The 13,906-nt window shown below is 48.6% G+C and overlaps 1 protein-coding gene across 10 annotated transcripts in view; it reads left to right on the top strand.

Moving 5' to 3' along the window:
- The window catches only part of LOC147247999 (microtubule-actin cross-linking factor 1-like), a 98,033-nt gene that overhangs the window by 81,533 nt on the left and 2,594 nt on the right, over positions 1–13,906 (top strand). For 6 of the 10 annotated variants that reach the window (XM_086181182.1, XM_086181185.1, XM_086181180.1 and 3 more), the window contains 21 exons: positions 465–620; positions 796–993; positions 1,467–1,595; positions 1,991–2,161; positions 3,563–3,718; positions 4,091–4,297; positions 5,262–5,381; positions 5,847–6,016; positions 6,097–6,256; positions 6,667–6,861; positions 6,946–7,074; positions 7,272–7,415; positions 7,657–7,845; positions 8,216–8,345; positions 8,520–8,683; positions 8,779–8,941; positions 9,018–9,172; positions 9,249–9,323; positions 9,481–9,498; positions 12,435–12,552; positions 13,333–13,398. In XM_086181182.1, coding sequence (XP_086037308.1) covers positions 465–620; positions 796–993; positions 1,467–1,595; positions 1,991–2,161; positions 3,563–3,718; positions 4,091–4,297; positions 5,262–5,381; positions 5,847–6,016; positions 6,097–6,256; positions 6,667–6,861; positions 6,946–7,074; positions 7,272–7,415; positions 7,657–7,845; positions 8,216–8,345; positions 8,520–8,683; positions 8,779–8,941; positions 9,018–9,172; positions 9,249–9,323; positions 9,481–9,498; positions 12,435–12,552; positions 13,333–13,398 — 3,013 coding nt within the window. Of the gene's footprint in view, positions 1–464; positions 621–795; positions 994–1,466; positions 1,596–1,990; positions 2,162–3,562; positions 3,719–4,090; positions 4,298–5,261; positions 5,382–5,846; positions 6,017–6,096; positions 6,257–6,666; positions 6,862–6,945; positions 7,075–7,271; positions 7,416–7,656; positions 7,846–8,215; positions 8,346–8,519; positions 8,684–8,778; positions 8,942–9,017; positions 9,173–9,248; positions 9,324–9,480; positions 9,499–10,996; positions 11,114–12,434; positions 12,553–13,332; positions 13,399–13,906 lie in introns of all 10 variants that reach the window. The other 4 variants (XM_086181190.1, XM_086181181.1, XM_086181183.1 and 1 more) reach the window with 4 other exon arrangements.

Genomic DNA, 13,906 nt, shown 5'->3' with positions numbered 1-13,906 from the left:
AGAGCCCTCTGAGGCTCATAACTGTCCCGTCATGTGATGAGCAGCGCGCGCTGACGAGGAACATCACATGTCTCTGTTTAACCGTGAAATATTTGTAGACTGACAGGTGAAGTCATCACAAACCACTAAAAATTCACAGAGTCTGAAAGGAAATTATGTTCAGTGTAAAAATGAGAGGCTGCCAGCCGAGACGGGGGGCTAGAGATGGAGTTTGTGGTTTTCTGTCTGTTTGACAAATGAAGTGTTTGCTCTTGATCTTTGATTCAAAATCGGTCCTCACAAATGATGGAAGTATCGATCAAATATTTTATATTTACATGTTCGTATAAATTCCTGTGTTTATTTGTATTCATTTAAATACAGCACCTTTTAAGCCTTTTTAATGACAGCATTCCACAAATCTGTATTAATGTGAAGTGACGTTCCTTTCCAGCATCTAATGGTTTAATCTGTCGTTAATCCAGCACAAACTGGAGGGAGGCCTTCTGGCACTGGGCCAGTTCCAGCACGCACTGGACGAGCTGCTGGCCTGGATGAGCCACACCGAGGAGCTGCTAGACGAGCAGAGGAAGGCCGGAGGAGACCCCAAAGCCATCGAGATCGAGCTCGCCAAGCATCACGTAAATGTTCCCACCTTAGAGTGTCTGTCACTCAGCAGCTGGACGCATTTTGGCGGGAAGATGACCATCATTTCTACTTGATTCAGCCCTGACAAGAAAGCCGCCTCCACTTTTTTGTCATAGATAAATCAGAACATCAGGATGGAGTTTTCAGCTCGTCTCTCTTCTGCCTCAGGTCCTCCAGATCGATGTGTTGGCTCATAAATCAACAGTGGAGACGGTGAACAAAGCAGGTAAAGATCTGGTGGAGTCCAGCGCTGGAGAGGAGGCCTCCTGTCTGCAGGGCAAACTGGAGAACCTGAACCAGCGTTGGAAAACCATCCAGGAGAAGGCGGAGCAGAGGAAGCAGCAGCTGGAGAGTGCTCTGCTTCAGGTATCAGAGATCAGGGCCGGGTTCTCTCACCAAGATTATGTCAAAGTCATCAGCCTCCCTTTCTGGGGGAGGGATTCCTACCCTCCCCCTCCTCCTCATTCCTTTGGCGGTTCTATTCATAACTCTGACATTTAAAGAGGCGCTTTGATGTGAGGGGGAAAAATCTGCTGGACTCTGATTTTTGTTCAAGAAATCTTTGAAGGGTTTCTTCAAACACTTAATCTGAAGCAGGTTGCTCGAGAGGCTCGTGGATGAGAGGACAAAAAGCCAGAGGGGAGGAGGCCAAGAGCTCCACCCCAACAGAGCATTCAATGAGAGCTTCTCACATTGAAGAGCTGATTTTCTGTCATTTCATAATTTCTCTGCTTGTTTTAGCCGCTGAATGAATCCTCAGTCTCCGCCTCTGAGCTGCAGGTTCCTAACAATGAGTGTGTGACACCTTTTGTCCTGACTCAGGTTGCATTGTGTTGCAGGCCCAAGGTTTCCATGGTGAGGTCGAAGACATGCAGCAATGGCTGAAAGACACAGAACGTCAGCTGTTGGCATCAAAGGCTGTGGGAGGCTTACCAGACACGGCCCGCGAGCAGCTTAACGCCCATCTGGTATGTGTTTAACAATATGAGGCTGCTACAGATGGCCGGCCGTACCGAGACGACTCCGGCTTCTCAGTCTTTTATCCGGAGTGTGAAAATTAAATGACACTGAGAGATTCACTCCTTGCAGAAGATGAGAAAAATCCTTTAAACTGTTGCAAATCGATTCCAGCATGTCGAACCCTAATGAAGCTGAGAATGTTTGTCTCCTCTGTGTTGCTTTAATAAAGAAAGCAGCGAGCTCTCCCTGGAAATCACACAGACACTCGTATCATTAATCGTGCTGTTTAAACGCTTGTTGTCACCTTATTTTGACAACTTCTAGACAAGTTCATTGCGTGCAGATGAAACTACAGAGTGCTGGACAGCAGCCTCACTGTCCTCATGACGTTGTCCTCCTGCAGGAGTTGTGCTCGGCCGTGGAGGTGAAGGAGGAGCTGTACCGGGAGCTGATGAGCAAAGGTCAGCAGCTGCTCACCCTGATGCCGGAGGGGCCTGACAGCAACACGGAGCAGGACCTCGCAAACCTGAAGGAGAAATGGGAGGCTGTGCAGGCGAAGGTTGCTGAAAGAAAGGTTTGTCAGTCAGGAGTGAGTCAGGGAAGTGCACTTGTGCAAGTGTGTAATCTCTGAGCTGGTATGACTGGTGTGAGGACGGCGTGCAGGATGTGGTTGCAATGTTGATCGCAGCAGGCGAGTTGCTGTCTGAGTCAGCAGGGAACAACTGTGCTCTCATTCCTTATGATGCCAAAACTGAGGAGCCAGGAAGTGAAGGACACGTAGATTTGATTGAGTATCAAAGCCAAAACAAAGGCTCCTCTGTCACTCTTCTGTTTTCTTAAATTTGCTGTAATTAGATGAGAAATAATCTCTGACTTTTCTTGCTTCAGTAAACACACACGATTACTTTACATGACAACAAAGATAAAACGGTGCCTCCTTGCCAGCCTCCCTACAAATATGGAGCTCCTCTCCTTGGGCGCCTGAAAGGTTTTTAGCTTCCTATTTATGTTGGTCCTGTTCCCAGAATGTCAACGTGTGCTGGATCTTGGAGCTGGACAGATTCACAGCTGCCGGCCAAACAGTCTGCAGCCATGTGGCACTGTAGCGTAGCTGTGAGAGAGGGTGTCCAGGAAGACAAGAGCATTCGAATCACTGAACAAGTACTCACCCTGAAATTAGAATTCTACTTTAAAGGAACATGCCGCCTTTTGGTGAAAAAAAAATCTTGTTGTCCATCATCTCCAGAGCCAGATTAGAAGATAGAGAGCCTCTTCTAGGGAGCTGAGACCTACGCTAGTTAGCTTAGCACAGTGAATGGTAGTGGATGGGAAGTGTTAGCATCAACTGGCTCATGTTTGGGATGGTGATTTGTCCAGCAGTAATCCTCCTCCTCTCTCACAAACCCACATCCTGAACCTGATGTAGATGTTGGCTTTAGATGGAGCTGTGCTAACGCTTCCCACCAACTACCATTCATTGTGCTAAGCTAACTAGCCGTCAGCTGGCCTCTGTAGGCTAGCTAGCTTAGCACAATGAATGGCAGTGGATGGGCAGGCTAGCACAGCTCCAGGAGAGAGGGTTCTGGATCTTCTCGTTTGCCTCTGGGGGCGATGGACAATGAGTGTTTTTCCAAATAGTTGTCGCGTTGCTTTGAGCGAGTTTGTGATTTACGGCGGAAACTCATGATGAGCTTCTATAAATACAACATGCAGAGCCGCATGAGGAGGTGTGCAACAGATGTTTTCCAGTGACGGAGCTGCTGTTCTCGTCTGTCACTCAATTAAGTCCATCTCAGTACTTCTGTCTCTGAGGAGACGTCTGTCTCTCCCTCTCTTAGACTCAGGTCATGTTGGCTCTACTGGGACAGGCCTGGTGTTCCCCTCTTTATCTGATGTTGTAGTAACCGACCGGGTTGTTGACACGGTCGCGATTCATGTCACAACTGCAGCTACATGTTGGTGTCTGTGCGGGCAGGTGAAGCTGGAGGAGGCCTTGACTCTGGCCACAGACTTCCACAACTCTCTGCAGGACTTCATCAACTGGCTCACGCAGGCAGAGCAGACTCTCAACATGGTGTCCCCCGCCTCCCTCATCCTGGAGACCATCATGTTTCAGATTGATGAGCATAAGGTATGTTTGCACTGAGCCAAGGGGTGAAGCGTGGTCGTTTGTTTCTCACTTACAGGATTAAATCCTGGTTGAGGAGTTGAGATGGCGTCTCTGTCTATTCAGAGAAATTTATGTCAGCAACGTAGACAAAAAATGTTCACAAACTCAAGATTCTGCCTGTCATCAGGAAACAATGGGGGTTGAGTTTTCAGAATAAAGCTCATCATCACATCAACGCCCTGATGTTGATTATGATGATTGTGATCGTGCTGATACCATCTGGCACTCTCCTGTCTGCTGTGTGTGTGTGTGTGTGTGTGTGTGTGTGTGTGTGTGTGTGTGTGTGTGTGTGTGTGTGTGTGTGTGTGTGTGTGTGTGTGCACGCGAACGCAGATGTTTGTGACGGAGGTGAACTCCCACAGGGATCACATCATTGAACTGGACAAGACCGGCACACATCTGAAGTACTTCAGCCAGAAACAGGATGTGGTTCTGATTAAGAACCTGCTGCTCAGCGTGCAGGGCCGCTGGGAGAAGCTGGTGCAGCGGTCTGTGGAGCGAGGACGTCTGCTGGACGACGCCAGGAAGCGGGCTAAACAGGTACCGCAGGCATCTGGGCTGTGCAGATCTGTTGCTGCTTTCGTCACATTGTTTTTTTAAGCTTTAAACGAGTTGTTGGAAGCAGCAACTGTGGATTTATGAACCCCGATGTGACGCCTGGATCTCTGCAGTAACATCAGCTGATAAACAGACGTACGAGTGAGTTGTTCGAAGACGTTTTTGTTTCACCAGACAGACCTTGTAGAGTGAGGCAGAACACCAGGAACAAGCCCAAAAACACCAGTTGATCTCATCCATGAAAACGACACAAAAACATCCCTTTTTCAAATTTCATTGGCTGAAACTAGAAAAAACTAATCATCAAATGACTCAAATTAAAGGAGAACTATGATGGACTTCAGTCATACGACTGAAATCAAATCAGCTGCCCAGAAACCCTGAATCAGTTTTCATCCTCTGAAACTAAAATGTCGCCGGTCGTCTCGGTGAAGACGGAAATGCTCAGCAAGGATGACTAGAGAGGATAAAACCGATCGATCGATCGACAGATAGTCAATATTAACAGTACTGATCAGGAATATTTGTGAGCAACTAAAAGAACACACTCCTTAAGTTGCTTGTGATGAACAAACATGGCGACGCTGCTGCTGCTGCATACGGTTCCACTCTGCAGTGACTCACTGGTGTGACCACGAGAACGTCACGTCTGTTCCTCCGTGTTCATCTGCTGCTCAAACCTTCCTAGAGCAGCGACGGTTGTCCGCTGGCAGCAGCGTGAACACAAGCAGCTGCTTCCTCCAAAAACTCCTCAAACCATCATAAAGTGGCGGTTATGTTTGCGGGTTGAGCCGACTTCACAATCTGTCTGCAACCTGGTAAAGTTTATCTTCTGTGAGTCTCCTCTGTTCTGCCCCGCTCATCGTGAACACTAAACAGACCCAGGCAACGAAATCATACGTTCCTCAGAATGCTCTACACTGCATGTTTCTGTGTCCCCTGTTAGTTCCATGAAACCTGGAATAAGCTGATGGAGTGGTTGGACGAATCTGAGAAGATGCTGGACGCCGAGGTGGAGATCGCGAACGATCCGGACAAAATCAAGACGCAGCTGTCGCAGCACAAGGTGAAGGAGCGGCGTCACAGCCCCAGACAGAGAATGAACGTTGACACTATTATTAGCAGCACGGCCGCTAGACAATTCCAGCAGTGAAAGGTATTCAGAGGAATTACAGTAGCGGCCTCAGGCCAGCCAATCCGCTGTGTTGTCCCTGCAGTGGAGTGAGGGGAGATTCTGCTAATCCTATCATAATCCCAGGAGGGAGCACATGTATGGGGGTGGCCCTGCTTTTGGATACTTCTAATCTCTGAGGAGCTGCAGCTCTTGAGTTTTGACCTGTTTTTTGTTCGCCACACAGAAGAGCGTTGTCGTAATACACTATAATACACTCACTCACACACACCCACGCACAGATTAGGGCGCTATATGACATGCAGACAAAGAGGGGAAATCCCTGGAGACGGTTCCCTGTAAGGCTGCAGTTCGGGTCGGTGCGGCCGGGTCTCTGATGATGATGTCACTCATCCACAGGAGTTCCAGAAAGCCCTGGGGAGCAAACACTCGGTGTACGACACCACCTCTCGAACGGGCCGGGCCCTGAAGGACAAGACGTCTCTTCAGGATGACAATCAGAAACTGGACGACATGCTGAGTGAACTGAGAGATAAATGGGACACCGTCTGTGGCAAGTCCATCGAAAGGTGCGGATGCGTGTTGCTGTCGTTTACCTGAATAATTCAAAGAACGGCTTCCTGTCAGTCACGTGTTCTGTGTCCCGCAGACAGAACAAGCTGGAGGAGGCGCTGTTGTTCTCGGGACAGTTCACCGACGCCCTCCAGGCTCTCATCGACTGGCTGTACCGGGTGGAGCCTCAACTGGCCGAGGACCAGCCGGTCCACGGAGACATTGACCTGGTCCTCAACCTGATAGACAACCACAAGGTAGACGGGTCACAGTGAAGCAACAGAAGGCTCAGTGTCACTGAGAGTTAACTAAGCATTAACTAAGAGTTATAATGTGCATTAATAATATTATTATAATATCTCGTCTTTGATTTGTTATTCTCAACTTAGACACATTTTCGGGACCTCAGAGACGTCGCCAGGTCATTTCTGGGGGGTCACTAAAGGGTTATGTGAAAAGCTAGCATGATATTTGTGGTCATGGAACTGTTTTTATTGAGTGTGACAGCTGAAATAATCGATGAGCAGGTCGTGCACCCAGGGGTCCCTGTCCAAGACCAGGGTCTCCCTTTGCTACACAGCCCACAAATACTTGGTGCTGTGCTGCTACTTGTTGTTAGTGAGGCGACACCTGGGCGATTTCAGACCGCGTCCCTCTCTGATGGCAGGTTTTCCAGAAGGAGTTGGGGAAAAAGACGGTCAGCGTTCAGGCCCTCAAACGTTCCGCCCGCGAGCTGATTGACAGCAGTCACGACGACTCGTCCTGGGTCAAAGTGCAGATGCAGGAGCTGAGCACTCGCTGGGAGACCGTGTGCAACCTGTCGGTGTCCAAGCAGGCGCGGCTGGAGCAGGCGCTCTGTCAGGTAGGGTCCAGCCCTCCATGGTTAGATCCCAGATACGATGAACCTGAGTCTGCAGTCCTGACTTGTGTACGTTGTCTGTCTCAGGCTGAGGAGTTTCACTCCACAGTTCACATCCTGCTGGAGTGGCTGGCTGAAGCAGAGCAGAGCCTGCGTTTCCACGGCAGCCTGCCTGATGACGAGGAGGCCCTGCGGACGCTGATCGACCAGCACAAGGCAAGCAGACGTTTAGGCTTCTGATCTTCTAAAGACTTTATGGGGATGCAATGTTTCGGCCCTTCGACCGTCATCCTGCCTTGATTTGGCTGGAAGGCCTCTGAGGACTTCTGCTGTCTTGTCAACTTTCTAGTGTTTTGGCAGTTTAGGCTCTGCAGTTTTGGAAAGAAAAATGATCTTTTCTGTCCCATTTGTAGGAATTCATGAAGAAACTGGAGGAGAAGCGAGTGGCTCTGACCAAGGCTGCCAGTATGGGGGAGGCGATTCTGAGCATCTGCCATCCAGACTCCATCACCACCATCAAGCACTGGAACACCATCATAAAAGCTCGGTTTGAGGAGGTCGGTCGCTGCCCTGGAAAAACACACAGTTAAACAACAGTTTAATGGGACGACACTAAGGACTCTCGTTCCCTAATCAGCTGCTCTGTTCAGGGGAAATGTGCAGCTGTTGGAGTAGAGCCATCGCTGTCTGAGCATGCTCAGTGAAGGTTTTAGCACGGTGTTCAGTGGTGTGGTTAGCTGCCTGGCGTTGCTTGTTCATGTTGGTGTCAGATGACGAAGGAACTTGTTGTTGTTGCAGGTGCAAGCTTGGGCTCGGCAGCACCAGCAGCGCCTGGCCGCCGCCCTCACTGAGCTGTTAGCCACGCAGGAGCTGCTGGAGAAGCTGCTGACGTGGCTGCAGTGGGCCGAGTCCAACCTGAACGATAAAGACAAGGAGCCGCTGCCGCAGGAGATTGAGGAGGTCAAAAGCCTGATAGCGGAGCACCAGGTGAAGCAACCTTCAAGCTTTTAGCATCACGATTGTTGGACACACCAACATCTGGGGAAATCTCCTTCAAAGGTCTGGGTCTGGGTCAGGTTCAGGATGCGCTTCTCTACAGGAGGGTTACTTCTGGACAAACCAACATCCTGAACCTGACCTGCTTCAGGACCTCTGATGGAGCTGTGCTAACACTTCCCACCAGCTACCACTCATTGTGCTAAGCTAATTAACAGTCAGCTGGTTTCTGGGGGTCCCAGGAGATCTGGATGATGGTGAATAAGTATTTTTCCCAAAAGGCGCTCCTGACCCTCGGTGTCACTGGTCTTACAGTCGTGACGCAGTGCGAGGACTTACTAGCTTGTGCTTCACCCTGCAGGCTTTCATGGAGGAAATGACCAGGAAGCAGCCGGATGTAGATAAAATCACCAAGACACACAAGAGGAAGGCTGCCGTGGAACCCCAGATCCAGTCTCAGATCCCAGTGCTGGACAAAGGAAGAGCTGGAAGTATGTAGCCCACTAACTAACAAAGGGTGACCTGAGCCATCTGGCCCAGTGATGAGTCACTGCTGGGTGACTCGTCAGCCTCGTCTTGCTCATTCAGCACCTGGAATGATGTCATCACCCACCTATTCCTCTGGATTACTTTAAAAGAAAACACTTTTTTCCTTTCACTTACAGGAAAACGTTCTCCCACGCAAACCATGTATGCATCAGCAACACAAGCTCCCATTGAGACCAAGAACCCGCGGGTCAACCTGCTGGTCACTAAGTGGCAGCACGTGTGGTTGCTGGCGTTGGACCGGAGGCGGAAACTCAATGACGCGTTGGACCGATTGGAGGAGGTAAACCAGCACTCACCACACTGGCTTGTTATGACTCCCACATACTTTGCCCCCTAATTTCTGGCAGCGTGAGTCATTCTCTTGTGTGTGTTCAGCTGAAAGAATTTGCCAACTTTGACTTTGATGTGTGGCGGAAGCGCTACATGCGCTGGATGAACCACAAAAAGTCTCGTGTGATGGACTTCTTCCGGCGCATCGACAAGGATCAGGATGGCAAGGTGACTCGGCAGGAGTTCATCGAGGGGATTCTGTCCTCCAGTAAGTGTCCAGCAGACTCACCGACATCTACTCCAGGTAACTGAGCGCTCTGGCTAACGTGAGGACCTTTTCCTAGAATTCCCCACCAGCCGTCTGGAGATGAGCGCCGTCGCTGATATATTTGACCGAGACGGTGACGGATACATCGACTACTACGAGTTTGTTGCAGCTCTTCATCCCAACAAGGACGCTTACAAACCTCTAACTGATGCAGACAAAATTGAAGATGAGGTAAAGCCGGAGTCCTGAGTGTGCAGATCTGCAAAATGAGCCTCGGAGAGTCAACTGAGTTCTCTCTGTTTTGTAGGTCACACGTCAAGTGGCTAAATGCAAATGTCCCAAACGCTTCCAAGTGGAGCAAATCGGTGCCAACAAATACAGGGTGAGTAGGTTTGATTCCGTTCAACTGTCTAGACACATGAAACAAACGCTGACGCTTCAGGTAAACTGCATGAACCTGGAGCAGGTAAGGGTTGAATCCCAAACGTTCTCATTAAACGTTCTAACCTTTCTGTTTTTATTGTTCCTCGCATCTCCAGTTCTACCTTGGAAACCAGGTACATATCGACGTTCTCTTCACTCTCTGTGCCTTAAAGTCTTCTGTCCCTTTTCACTCACTGTTTGCTGAGATTAGCGCTCTGCCCAGATCCTCGGCTGATCTTCACCCCTGGAACTCAGAAGTAGAAATAAACCTCTGCAATTGATAGTAAAAGTGTTGGTAAAAATCTTTGCTCGCTGAAAAGACCAGAGAATGAAATGAGTTTTAAAATGAACATGTCAGCATTTTAGCATTTTTCTGATTATGCACATTTGTGTCCCTAGAAAATTACAGTTCAAACAATATTGTGTTGTCTGCTTTTGAGTTTCAGAAAACACAAGATTAACAAGCCAAAACCAAAAGCACCTCTAGATTCATGGGTCCGTGTTGGGCTTGCGGTGCCTTAGCGAGGACCCGCCAATGACGTGTAGAACGGATGAATGATAAATCAATTGGTGCCAAACTTTGGATGCTTCGTTAGAGAGCATCTGGGTGAGAGAGTGAAGTGGAAGTGGCCTTAAGTTTGCTCACTTTGCCAAAACTTTGCCCAGTTAAGTAACAAAGTTACCATGGCAACACACCTAACTTGACGAAGCACCTGGATCTGAAAGTTGACGAGAGAAACGTATTTGATGCGTTGCAGGAATGAGGCGTTTATTTAGGCCAACCCTGAAGTTAGCATCTCCACGGTTCCCTCGACCAAGAGGCAAGAAGGTTCCCACGTTCCGCTGTTGCGTAACAGTGGTGTGATTTTTGGAGGGAAACATGTGAAAACTGACGTTCTGCTAGGAACAGCCTAGGAGCCGGACAGGTGACCTCACCATCTCCACACCTCTGCAGCCTTCTTCAGCCACTTGTTAGCAACCGCTGCTTTTAAAACACTAGACTGGTGTCAAAATTCACAAGCGTGGCGTCTACTGACGCATTTTATGCTGTCGAACATGAAAATATCTTCAGCTGGTGAACCACAGCCTGATTCAGGTCACTGACTCAGAGGCGAGGGAACCGGGCGTCTAAGACTGCTAACTTATTTCTGGGGTTTAGGACTCATTCCTGCACCACTGTAGTACACAGAGAGTAAATTACCTCCCCAAAGTACAAGTGGGTACTAGCACCAGTTCCACTATTGGTTGCTAAGTGAGCGGAACCCAACCCTGGTCCGTGGGCATGAATTCATCTGCTGGGCAGTTTGGAGAGCAACGCTGTCTGTGTGCTTGGCGCTTCAGTATCATGGGAATGATTTACTGCAACATTGGCTGACATGTCTAACTGACACTGTTTATTAATTTGTTTTCATATCTGGGCAGCTTTTATGATTTTAATAAGTACTTTTTAAAATTTCATTTTGCCTTCTAAGTCTTGAAAAATGCATGTTGCAATCTAATGGGTCCATGCGTCTCATGCTGTCCAGCTCGTTGGACGGGTTAATGAGCAGTATGAGTGAGTGGGACGGGGCTGGTTTACAGTTTTGTTTTGATGTATCACACAACAATGAATTGAAATAATTCTTTTGACAGTTTGGTCTGGTTCACTGCTTACATGACTCCTTAATCGGCGATGAGACAATAGCAAACAGGGAAAATCAAAATCTTACCCCTCACCTACACGTTGCAGTTTTGGAAAGCTGTATTCTGGTAAATGGTTGTTCTTAAAGTGTTTCGTGTGCCTTTTTTCCTCCAGATCATTATTCAAACTCCATCACCTTTAATGTATCTGATCACTAAAATCACCAGTGGCATCGAATCATTCTGATAACCATACCAGATACCCGTTAGCGAGAGACTCTGCTGTATCAGCCACTAAGTGGAGGGTCATCAGTGTTTGGTCATGTCTGCGTGTCACACTGTGGTGGATTAAACAGACGTAATCTGAACCATCCCTCATGTCCTGTGTCGCTAGTTAGCTGCATTGGTTCTGCATCGCTGTCAGTGCATCCTGAATAGTGGTGGTAGAAGTGCAACTGGTTGCAGGAGATTGCTGTGTGTCCGTTTGTTCATGATTGTTTCTTTGACAGGAAGCATGCAGCTGTGATTGTCCTGTGTGTGCTAATGCTAATGCTAACAGTTGTATCCAACTGGCTGACTTCTGTGTGGCTTCAACCACTCACCCCCACGTCAGGCTCATCACCAAGGCTGACTTGACAAGAGTTCCTGGTTGGTCACATTATTATGCAACACTGCCCCCTGGTGGTGTAATAATGTGCCTTCAGTCAAACTCTCTTCCAGGCTCAACGTGCGTCTGTGGCAGCAACCTGAAGCAGGCCAGCAGCCCACCAGCTGCTGCATGATGCCGGTGCTACCTTCACTTCTGCCTTTGTTTACAGATGTGTTGAGCTGGCGGCCCCAGCGCCTGAGGCCTGAGGGCAGAGCAACACAGAGATGATGGCGGCCAGATAAACCTGGTTCCAACGCTCCGAGGCAGCAGTGGCCACAAGATACTTGTTCAGACATTTTGATTCATTCGCAGCCACCTTTTGATTGGAATTCATGCAACATTTTTAACTTAAATTACCAACTTCATTCAAAGCAGATACACACACACACACACACACACACACACACACACACACACACACAGAAGGATCCCAGTTGGATTGACCTTTGTGCCGTTTGTGTCTTTGAGAATGAAAATGGCAACTGGATGTGATCGTTGTGTCCGTTTGTGTAAATCTGAGCAACTCGACCAGGAAATGAGATCTGAGGTGGACGTAAAGCAAAACTGAGGGGTTATTAATGTCAAAGCCAATACGCTCAACTCCCACCATCTTGAAGAACTCCGGGGGCCTTGTGTCGACCCTCTGATTGGTGAACTGGTGAAGTCCCACTAGACTGTGGGGTTCTACGTTCTCCACGCCAGTCTGGTTTCCAGTGTTGCTCCGGTTTGAGGCTGCAGGGAGAAACTCTGTGCAGGCTGACGTTCTCACACGTGTTCCCACTGTTTCCCTCCCCGCTGTAGTTTGGAGACTCTCAGCAGCTCCGTCTGGTCCGGATCCTCCGCAGCACCGTGATGGTGCGGGTGGGAGGAGGCTGGATGGCTCTGGATGAGTTCCTGGTGAAGAACGACCCCTGCAGAGGTGAGTGGAGCATCCCGGCCGACCCCCACAGCCAGGAACACGTAGCCTGCTGTGATGGTCCGGAGGTCCCGGTTCAGGTTCTGGAGAAGCTGCTGACCCCCGTTGCTCAGGACCCTTCAGCTAGTCAGTCAATGTCCAAATGCATTTCTCAGGTTCAACACAAGAAATGCGTTCAATATTTTTATTGCTAAGTTACATTTTTCTTTTAATTTTGGTGACGTTTTAAATGACAAAGTTTATCATTTCTAATTATTTGGGTTTTTCAATTAAATAATTCCAAAGTAAATCATTAAATACTCTTGCAAGACGTACATGAATCATTGTCTCATGAGGTTTTACATCCGTTTTTTATGATTTAATGAGAAAGTTTGAGTTTGCACACAGGATTAGTGATCACATGTCACCGCAGGTGTGTGACAGGCGATCAGCCATGAAACAGGAAGAGGCGCACCTGCAGGGTCACCTGACCTGTCATGTGATCAATGCAACAATACTAATATCACAGTAGTAAATGAGTTTAATGGTCAACGGAGGCAGGGCTTCATCTCACTACCTTTTAGGGTGCTGAAGTTCTTTAAGTGTATGGAGTTGTTCCCTCTTGTTTCATGTCAAACTCTGAAAAGACACCAATGGTAAAGAGTGAAACTCAAATAATGGCGTCAGTGTTGTGTTTTTCCTGTTGTTGCTAAGCATCACCACTCTGCCGCCGCCGCCATGTCAAACAGTGTCCGACTCTTGATGCTCTGCTTGTTTCTTCCCTCCTGCTCGACATTCCTCCAGTTCATCACCACGGCAGCAAAATGTTGCGCTCGGAATCAAACTCTTCGATTACTCAGTCGCCTATAGGTTGGCAAATCTCCCACTTTCTCTCCTTGCTCCATGAACCCACCAGTGGTATGTGTGTCTGCACATCCGAGTGTGTGCCGCTTGTGTTGGTGTGCACTAGCGTGTGTGTGAGCGCTCATCGTGAATGAGGCTGTGGCCCCGCCCACCATCGCCGGCTGGTCGTCATGCATGCAGCTGTCGGTGGTTAATCACATCTCCCAGGATCAAATCCGCCTCTTACGCTTCTTTTGTAGGTTTTTTTTTCGGTTGCTCGCTTTCTCTCACTGACGATGAGAAAACCTAAAACCTGCTGACTTTGATTGACAGGCTGCATGTGCATCATTTTAGTTTGTTTTGACCAAAATGCCACTAAGATGAAAAAAGAAGGTCAGAGTTTGAAGTTAAAAATCTGGGACTTGAGTCCCAATTCTGAATTCGGTGTTTCCCCAGTGGGGTCCCCTCTGGCCCGGATCCTCCCAGCGCTGGACTTGTTTCTGGTAGTTTATGTTCAGTTTGAATCCTGGGGATC

The sequence above is a fragment of the Aulostomus chinensis genome, chromosome 16 (genome assembly GCF_037954235.1).
Source record: "Aulostomus chinensis isolate RoL2024-O1b breed Wild chromosome 16, RoL_Achi_v1.0, whole genome shotgun sequence".
In the NCBI taxonomy this organism is placed as follows: Eukaryota; Metazoa; Chordata; class Actinopteri; order Syngnathiformes; family Aulostomidae; genus Aulostomus; species Aulostomus chinensis.
Note: the sequence above shows the minus strand (reverse complement) of the source record. Positions and strands in the feature narration are given on the sequence as shown.